Genomic DNA, 10,320 nt, shown 5'->3' with positions numbered 1-10,320 from the left:
CACCTGAAGACGACCAGGATCTGACATTACCTCTAAAGAAACAACGGTCGTTGGCGAAGAAGTTGTCAGATAAAGAAAGGGACAGAACTCGGATTAACATTGGCCTTGCATTTCCAAGGTGGAGAGCACTGCAAGAGCTAAAGGGGCTACAATCTGACTCGGAGCTAGCTCTTCTTCTCCCGGACAGGTACAACATAAAGTCAAATGTCTGTTTTAATTAGTGTTACAGTAACGTTAAGCACATGTTGCTATGTCGATTCAGTTAAATTTAATGTTACAATCGTAGCATGGGTTAATGTCCGGAGCTTGAGTTATTAGCGGCTGGGTCCCAGCAATGGGTCAGGCGTTACGGTTATGTTAGGTGAGTAGCCCGGCAGCCCAGCTAACATTTGCAATTAGCATTGTAAAATGTAGCCCGTCGGGCAGCCTGGCGGCTGTGTTTAGCTATTCCCCTGCCTACTTCAATGATGATGGTACCTGTAATAAATGTAATATATTTGCTGAGAGGCTCAGTGACTAGAAGAGCTGGTAGAAGCGCTCCATAGCTGTAAGTTAGCCTGGCGGGCTCACGGCTCCGGAGAAGAGTAGGGATGTTAGCGTGGCAGCCGACTAGTACTAACGCCAACAGGAAAGCAGGGAAATAGCTAAACACAGCAGAGACCTAGAGTGAGTGAAAGACATTGCTAACTGCTAAACTAAGCCAAACTAAGCTGGCTGTTTAGGTTTTATTTCCTCACCCCTGTGGCGAGTGAATCTGCCTGTAGTGAAACCGGGGCTAACCGGTGCTTCCTCCTCAGGCTCCACTTCACTCAGCTGCCAGCACAGCCAGTTAGCCTCCGCTAGCTTCCCAGCTAACGTTAGCACCGAGCCCTGGTTTGTTATTCAGGTTAATGTGGGAAGAAGCAGCGGGTATATCGGGCAGCTTTCAGGTTAATGTGGGAAGAAGCAGCGGGTATATCGGGCAGCTGAGTGAAGGGGAGCCTGCGGAAGAAACACCAGGACCGTCTGGATGTGATAGTCCGTGGAGAGGCTGCGGTGCTCGGCTGCACAGACGAGGCGAGTGGGGTGGGGGGTGGAGAGCAGAGGTAGAGGGAGGTGTGGCTCATGACACACTTTGTTTTGGTCTACAGGCAGTGCACAACAGCAAACCTAGCAGTGAAACGATTTCGCCTTTTGCCCCTTTTAAAATTTGACCTCAAGCCTTTAACAGAATGGCTGCTACAGGAAAGAGGAGCCGTTTTATTCAAAATGTTCTGTAGTCCTGGATTAATGATATAAATACATACTCAAAATGGATTTTTAGCCAACTGACCAAAACCACAAATTCACCAAAAGACAATATAATGAAGTAATAGCATATGATATCATAGCGTTCTTTATCTTCTCCCTCAGAGGAGATGCAGGTGTGTGTACAGCAGTCAGGTGTTTTCAGTCCATGCTGCCTTCGCCTAGTTTGCCCTGAAGAGCAAATTGACCAGTGAACCTATCAATTAGACTCTGAGAGACAGTGGTGATTATCAGCTGCAGATCCTCACTGTGCAACACCAAGACACTCCACGCTCGTCTCTGCGCTCACATGTTTTGGTCAAATTCTCTTATATCTCTTAAGTTACAGTTCTATATGTTTTATATTAATAGTCACACATGACGATACCACAAGAGAACAGCAGTTTTGATAGCAGATTAAAAAATTAAACAGACTTCGGATAAATATCTCAGGTTACTGTTGAACTGTCCATCAGTATTTAACCCTGTATTAAAGATATAGAAAATTTTGGCATTGAGTTGTTTGTGAGTTTTATTCTGATGCCAGAGAGACAGTTTTTATCAGTCACTGTGTTTAAATGCACTTAAATAACCTGCTGTAACAGGGTTACTGCAGTACATGTAAATCTGATTTTCCTGTATAACCTGGTTTATTGTGTGCATGTAAACGTCCTGAGTGACGTCATTAAAATGACTAATAGGCTACAAATTTGTTAGTCAACCGAAACCCTAACAACCAGTCGACAAACAACCCGAGTTCTCTCACATCCGACCACTTTATAAACCTCATCCCAGAACAAGCACAAGCCTGAAGACCCCAAAAAAAAAGCCCTCTGATGAACCTGGTTGGGACTTTATCACTGGATTTCTACTAACCAGCATTGATGGCATATGGCAGCTATTGATTGACTGATTATTGAATTTTAAAGGCTGATATAATAGTGATTGTTTGGAGCAGGAAAAAGCAGATAGCTCAGTAAATGGCAGAAGTCCACACCCCCAACAAGGGCTTTTAATTTGTAAAAAGACGTCACAGACTCACTAACTTTCGTGTTTATAGGGCTACACCCGCTGTTGTGGTTCAGCCTCAAAGTTCATGTAAATACATATTAAAATTGGACACACTCACACAGCAGATGGGAGCTGCTTTCTCTGAAGCTTAGAGTATCTTAAAACTTGCTAGTGGTCATGTGACCTGCAGGCAGCGACTCTCCACGGCAGCAGAGAGGACAGGAGGACTGATACTGACTGATGTCTGTTACTTATTCTTTCTAATCTTCACTCTGTGTTGTGATTTTAGAAATGTGATTTGTTTTATTGACATTTTAGATTTGTTTCCAGTGAGATATTGAGTTTATATTGTGACTTTGCTGTTTTAATATTACTGTTTCTCCTCTAGAAATAGCATTTAGCTTTAAAATATTCAGTTGTTTTCCTGCTCTGAATTTATTTTTCTTTTAACAATTCCTTTTAAAATTGACAGTATCAGTTCTCTGAGAATTTCTTTCACGTACTAGCAAAAACTAGTATCATATCTGAAATATTCCCTATCAAATAAAATTGAATTGGAAATTAAATCGAATCGGGACCTTGTGAATCGAAAACAAATCGTTCCAGGAGATCAGTGGCGATACCCAGCCCTACACACCAATACATCATACAATAAATTGCTCGACCTCTAGTTGCGACTGAATCTATCAGCAGTAGTGAGAGTATTTAAAGCTGTGATGGAACTGACTGAAACTCGTCTTTTCGACCACAAACACCGGTGCTCTACACCTGAACACGCCTGTAAGAAAGAAAAAAGAGTCTCCTTCAGTGTCACAGTTTCACTGAAACATATTCACATTTTCAAAACCAATCTCCACCATCAGCTGTGGTCAGTCGATAGGTGAATAAACGAGGGCGAGTGTGTAAGTAACAACACACCCCGTCCTTTTTTTAAACAATTTCCCCCCCGGGGATTAATAAAGTATTCTGAATCTGAATCTGAATCTGAATTATCCACACAAGTGCTAATAGACGTCAATCTGTGCGTCTGTATAGTAGGCTGGTCCTGACCCTGCATACATCAAGACTCTCAGCAGAGAGCTGGATGACACTCGACAGAAACAGAGAAAGAAAGGAAGTGGATGTGAGGCGGAGGAGCGGGGGAGGGGAGGAGGGACGCCTGTTGCCTGGGAACCCTGTCGAGTGTGTTTTGGCAGCGAGGGCACAAAGCATTGATCTTATGATAATACTGTGTGAGAGACAGTGAGCTGTTCAGTCTGCAGGAGAAATGTGTGTGTGGTGACACAACGTTTGGTTTTAGATGTTTTCTTTTTAAAAAATGATTCATCACTTTTATTTTAATTCAAAGTCGGGGGGGCAATATGAAGAAAATCCAATATCATGTATATTTTTGACCAAATACCTTGATATTGAGACGATATTGTAGGGTTGACTGTTGGTGCTTTTACAAAATATTTACACACTGAGATTTTTGATAATTAATCATCAGTAATGTGGAGATAATGACTGAGTGGGTAAAGACAAATAATAGAAGCTACAACAGTCTCATAAGTTCATAAAATTATATCAGTTTTCTGTAAGCCTTTAAAACCAGGAGAACACAATACGATATTCAAAATCTGAGATGATACCCAAACTATTCTCATGTTAAGATATCAATATAATATTAATAAATCGAACACAACAAAAGTGCAGTTTGGTGGAAATGTAACCTCAGGTTCTGACGACATGTTATGTGGTTTGTTTTTAGGATTTTAAAGAGCATTGTGGTATTTTGGGGCGTTAATGTTCATTACTTTTGCACTTTATATTTGCTGGATTGTACAGTGGATGAAAAATGACCAAGATATCAATAAATAAATACATGACTATGAAAAAATACAAGAATAAATACATGTATAAATGAATACAGAAATAAATAAACAAGGCATAAATAGATATAGGAATAAATAAATATATAGTTGTGCAACAGTGTGGAAATACATTTTACACATTAATTTAAGAAGAATGATCAATTATCAAAGTTCATTTATTTTTGCATTTATCTATTTATTCCCTTTCTTTTTTACTACACATCTATTTATTTGTTGATTTATTCCTGAATTTATTTATTTATTGATACTTAGGTCATTTTTTGTTTTGGGCTGGATATTGTTTAAAAATTACCATACCAGTAGCAACACCAATACCAATACAGATACCAACAGAGTATTTTATTCAATACCTTTTTTCCTATTTTATCGGATACCCATCATGTAAATGAAAGTATTTTCAGTTGTGTAAAATGCCGCCAGACGCCACAGACATGAAGTGTAGTTGTAACTTAAAACGTTTTGGTGGGATCACAGCTCTGCTAACTTGAATAGCAATAAAATGATTCCATCTTGTGGCTGTAATAGACTTTCCAAATGTTATCAGACTGAATGGATCAAATCCTGATAGTAAAACAAGTCATTTCACGGGTGTTGTGACACTCAAAAAATGTATCCACTGCTTTACAGACGTCTCTTTCACAATGTAAGTCTATGGGAAAAGGTCTGTTTGGGCCATTGGCATCATGTGATGGGCTTGGAAGATGTAATTCCACTGTCCTGGCGCACTTTTCAGGGGCATGGCGAAAGAATTGCTCCCTAACACCTTCTAGTGGACACGAACTCCTTAAATTTGCTTGTTTTATCTGACCTATAATCCAAAACCCAAGTATATTTAATTCATGATTGTATAAAATGGGGAAGAGCAGCAAATAACCACATGTGAGGAGCCAGAACCAGATAATTTTCTTTTAATAAATGACCTAAATTCAGGTATCATAATTCTTGACTGATTTTCCATCCATCACTTAATAGATTTGAGTGTGTCATCACTAATCCTGCCATCGTGGCCTCTGATTCTTTGTACTGGACATCCTGATCTGATTTCCATCTTCTAACTGCGACCTGTAGCAACTCCCCGACACCAGCGCAGCCTGCTGCAAATTATTTGTTGTAATTGAAATGAAATTCAGTAACTGGCTGAAGCTTTGACCTGCAGCAATGGAAAGTGTGTGTGTGTGTGTGTGTGTGTGTGTGTGTCCTAATGACATAATTCTGTCCACATACAGTAAAATGACATTTGAATAGCAAGACGTAAAAGCTCGCAGCATCTACCAGCTCTGTAATGGTGGTGTTTGTTTCAGTGTGTGTTTGCGTGTTTGAATATGCATGGGGTTAATGGGCAGTGCTTCATCGGGCACTGGAGGTGAAGAATGTGTGTGTGTGTGTGGCCTGTGTTGCTGCCAGTCCACTCACCAGGCCTGATGATTCATCCTGGCTCCATTACGTCCAGGAAAGCGCCTCCTTTTGTCTCGGCTCGGAGAGAAAGAGGGTAAAAAAATAAAAGCATGAGGAGGGAAAAGAGGCAGCAGCCTGTCAGTAGTGATTATACATGACAGGATGCAATTTCAAGCTGCACGCCTGAGTGAGTGAGTGTGTGTCTGTGTGTCTGTGTGTCTGTGTGTGTGTGTGTGTGTGTGTGTGTGTTCAGTCATCATCATGTAGGTGTTTGGAGCCTTAATTGAAACAGAAGAACAATACGATTTCAGTTTGTCCTGTTCAGTAATTAACATGTGCATTTCATGTCTTTTTTCTTTTCCATTTTGCTCAGTCGTGGACGGAAAGAGCAAAAGGCCAAAGTGGAGACGCAGCAGATCTGAAGAAGAGGAAGAGAGCTGAAGGAGGAGGTGCAGAAAATGAAAATGGACAGGCGGAAGCAGATGAAAACAGTGCCAAGAAGAAGAAATCTTTGGATCCCTCCTCCAAGCTGTCGGCCTTTGCTTTTAACAAAAACTGAATATTCTGAGAGTTGTTGTTTGTGTGTTCTGGTGCTGATGACGGCGTCGTCCTGTTAAATGTGTTTGCTGTGTTGATAAATATGTTCTCTGAACTTTGAGGCACTTAATCAGAACATTCAAAGCCCTTAAAATGCCTCCAGAGTTAGTGTCTGTTTTTTACATTTGTAACATTTCTAAAAACCCTTTACTGTATTTTATAAATTGAATAAATGTAAATGTTTGTTAGCTCACACTTTTAGTCTTTGATTTCCTTTTTCGACATCGACTTCACTCACATGAAGCAGTGAAAAGGGAGAATGCACAGTTGTGGACTCTTCCAAGGATGAGTCTGGTGTTACCGTTAACAAAACAAACCTGTTAGTCTGAATCTCAATACTTTGTGACTTCTCTCTGTGGCTCTCAGCCCTGAGCCCATTGGTTTCTACTTAAGACTTTACAAAACGGCTCACAAATATATAGTTTCATTAAAAAAAAAAAGTCTGATTTCCTAAACAGCTGGTCACTGCAGTTTTTATCAAATATGAGCAAACAGTGCATTTGTCAGGGACTATTTTCAGCAGTGGATTAATCCACATTTGGTGTTAAATTCCTCTGACGAGTGATGATGCTCTCAGTCCCGCTCTGATGTATTCGCTCGCTGTATTTGCTTTGCAACGACTCCCAATCTGTTTTCCGCCACATTGCCTGCCATATACTCGTGTTACTTTCGGTAACAGTCCCACCTCGTCGTCGGTCCAAACTAAGAAAACTGGTTGTAGTTTTTAACCACCTCTGTAGTGTTTTCTGAAACTCTGAAACTCAGCAACCAAGCGCAGAGTAGACAGTCTGTTTGTACAGGCAACAGAAAGGTGTTACACACACAGCTTGCGAGTCCTCAAAATGTATCAGTCTCCTTGTATTTTTTTCAGACATGAGTCATGAGTTGTTTTCATTTACAAATTGTTTCATTTGAAGGATTTTTTAGTGGCCTGGGGAGCGTAAAATATGCAGTTTTTGTAGAAAAAAAGCAAAATTACAAATGTTATTTTTTGCTTTTCTTGCCCAGACTTTTCATCATCACTGTTAAAAATCTCCATCTTATCAAGTCATTTCTCGAAGTGAGTATCTGTGACTTGAACAAACAGGAAGAGAGCAGGTTGCTGCTTCAGAGTGAAGAGTGAAACCTGATTTTTTTTTTAAATTACTAGTAATGGAACACGTTGATTTAGATAGAAAACATTAAATATCCCCACTGTACTGTAGTAATAATAATAATAATCATCATAGCTTTTTGTAGAGCACTTTTCAAGCTGAAAGCACAAAAGTACAACACAAAAGTGACACTGATAAAACATGAGCATATACATACGCCTACACCAACATATACACTTAAACACATATATACCTGTAAGCATGCACACATATACACAATAAGTCTATCAACTGTTAGGAAAGTAAGTTTTGAGATGAGATTTAAAGACACGAACAGAGTCAGCTGATCTTTCCAAAGCTGAGGAGCAAGAACTGAAAAGTCTTGACTCTGGAACACTTAGAAGACCCAGACTAGCAGACCTGAGGGGCCTGTTTGGGCGGTACTCCCAGATTTCACTTCTTTAAGAGCGTAATACAACAAGGACTAAAGTTAAACAGCAGTAAGAAGAAGAAAGTTTAAATGATGAGGATGTTTCATAAAAAGTTACGTCATGGGAAGTGTGAAAGATGAAAACTTAGGGTATCTCAGCCTCTGCTGCTTTGACTCTAAAATGTCTTTGTGTGTGAGCAGGAATTTGGGTTTCTGGTACTTTACTCAAGTATTTCCATTCTGAGACTTTCTCCTTTTCCTTCACTGCACCTCAGAGGTAAACATTGTACTTTTTTGTTCTCCACTACATTTATCTGATGCTTCATCACAGATAAGATTTGACACAAAAAGCATATGATACAAAGGCATTTAACATGATGCATTATTGGTGATTAAAATACCAGATAATATATAAAGTAGTTTAAATTTACTTTAACAAGGTCTTTCTACAGCTACAGAAGTATTCTTCCAACACAGGCTGCATTATAAACAGGACTTCATCCTCAGCTCCTCATCGTCAGGATCCCGTCTGTGCAAAAAGACAGTGGTGGAATGTAACTTTCAGTTTTGAGGTACCTGTACTTTACTTTAGTGTTTCTATTTGATGCAACTTTATACTTCTACTCCTCTACATCTTGCAAGTCAATATTGCACTTTATACTGTGACACATGTATTTGATAACTTTACTCACTGATTCAGATTATTGATGAAAAGATTTAAACGAATAAATTATGGTGTAATATAGGTTGAACAACCCTGCAGTAGCTACAGTATCTCACATAAGTGAGTACATCCCTCCCATGTTTGCAAATATTTCATTATATCTTGTCATGGGACAACACTATAGAAATGACACTTTGATATAACTTAAAGTAGTCAGTGTACAGCTTGTATAGTAGTATAGATTTACCTTCCTCTGAAAATTACTCAAAACACAGCCATCAACATCTAAACAGCTGGCAACATAAGTGAGTACACCCCACAGTGAACATGTCCAAATTGTGCCTAAAGTGTCAATATTTTGTGTGCCAACCATTATTATCTAGCACTGCCTTAACCCTTTTGGGCATGGAATTCACCAGAGCTCACAGGTTGCTTCAGGAATCCTCTCCCACTCCTCCATGATGACATCATGGAGCAGATGGATGTGAAGACACCTTGCGCTCCTCCACCTTCAGCTTGAGGATGCCCCACAGGTGCACAGGTGAGTTTAGGGCTGGATACATACTTGGCCAGTCCATCACCTTCACCTTCAGCTTCCTCAGCAAGGCAGTTGTCATCTACTAGGTGTGTTTTGGGTCATTATCATGTTGGAAAACTGCATTGCGGCTCAGTTTCTGAAGAGGGGCGATCATGCTCTGCTTGGAATTCATGTTTCACTAAATGAACTGAGCTCCCCAGAGCTGGCAGCACTCATGCAGCCCCAAACCATGATGCTGCCACCACTATACTTGACTGTAGGCAAGGGACAGTTGTCTTGGTGCTCTTCACCAAGCTTCACACATGCTGAAAGAGCACCAAGACAACTGTCCCTGTCCCATGACAAGATATAATAAAATATTTGCAAAAATGGGAGGGGTGTACTCACTTATGTGAGATACTGTATGTAAAGTAATTGAAATCATTTTAATTTAGAAATAAGAATAAATAGCAACATGGTGTTAAATTAAAAGGAAAAAAATAGACAGAAAAGCTCTAGGCTGATGATTCTTAAGCCTGTTATGTTTTTTACTCTGCATTTTCTCATAAATAACTCATTTGCTTCCAATGATACAATATAATCATTTTAATTATACAATAATAATTATAATAATTATTCCCTAACCTTGTTTATATATCTGTTTACCACCTCATGTGATGTGATGAGCACATTAATGCATCAATAATTAGCCTTTAATCAGGTTAATTTTGAAATGTAATAGGTTACATATTATTAGTTAAAAACGGTATGGGTAATGTAACTATTTTATAACCTATTACAGTTGATTACTTTTTCCATTACTTTTCTTGTAAATGTTTAAACTGGGCAATACATCCTAAACCAGGAGGTGTAAACCTGACACCAGTTTTTTCAGTATAATGAGGAATATATTCTTTACATTTAAGCTTTTTACACAAATATATATAGTATATATTTAATATATATATTCAGATGTAATCCCTTTGTGGTCACTAACATTTTAATCAGTAACTATAATTTAATATACTTATTTTTTCTAAGTAACTGTAACTGACATATAACTAGTTACTCATCAACACCAATTCTGAAATGGGCCATTCTCCAAAATGAGTACTTTTATTTTTGGTACTATAGCTATATTTTGATGCTGATTCTTGTGGACTTTAAGTGAGATGGAGTGCAGACCTGTTACTTGTAACAGATAAGTGATATTTCTTTCTAATTCAAGTACAAGATCTGAGTACTTGGACTGACATGAACTGTTCTCTCCCCCCATAGACACTCTCCATATACTTTACATTAATGCACATCTTGCACGTACATCCTTTACTGTGATCTTCTGCACATCCTGCACAAAACTGTACAGTGAATTTATTTTGAAACAGCTATATTGTAGATATTTAAAGGAACAGTCATATTTTTATTGTAGTTTTTCTGTCTATATTTATGTTCCTGTTGCCTTTTAATATCTT

General features: G+C 39.0%; 1 protein-coding gene across 3 annotated transcripts in view; it reads left to right on the top strand.

The window, feature by feature from the left end:
* Positions 1–6,336, top strand: part of wdhd1 (WD repeat and HMG-box DNA binding protein 1) — a 22,700-nt gene extending 16,364 nt beyond the window's left edge. For all 3 annotated transcript variants that reach the window (XM_050049455.1, XM_050049436.1, XM_050049446.1), the window contains exon 26: positions 5,920–6,336. In XM_050049455.1, coding sequence (XP_049905412.1) covers positions 5,920–6,105 — 186 coding nt within the window. In that variant the 3' untranslated portion in view covers positions 6,106–6,336. The remainder of the gene's footprint in view (positions 1–5,919) is intronic.
* The last annotated feature ends 3,984 nt before the right edge of the window (positions 6,337–10,320 follow it).

Source organism: Epinephelus moara, chromosome 1, assembly GCF_006386435.1.
Source record: "Epinephelus moara isolate mb chromosome 1, YSFRI_EMoa_1.0, whole genome shotgun sequence".
In the NCBI taxonomy this organism is placed as follows: Eukaryota; Metazoa; Chordata; class Actinopteri; order Perciformes; family Serranidae; genus Epinephelus; species Epinephelus moara.
The sequence above is the reverse complement of the archived record's forward strand: the minus strand, read 5'-3'. Positions and strand labels throughout refer to the sequence as shown.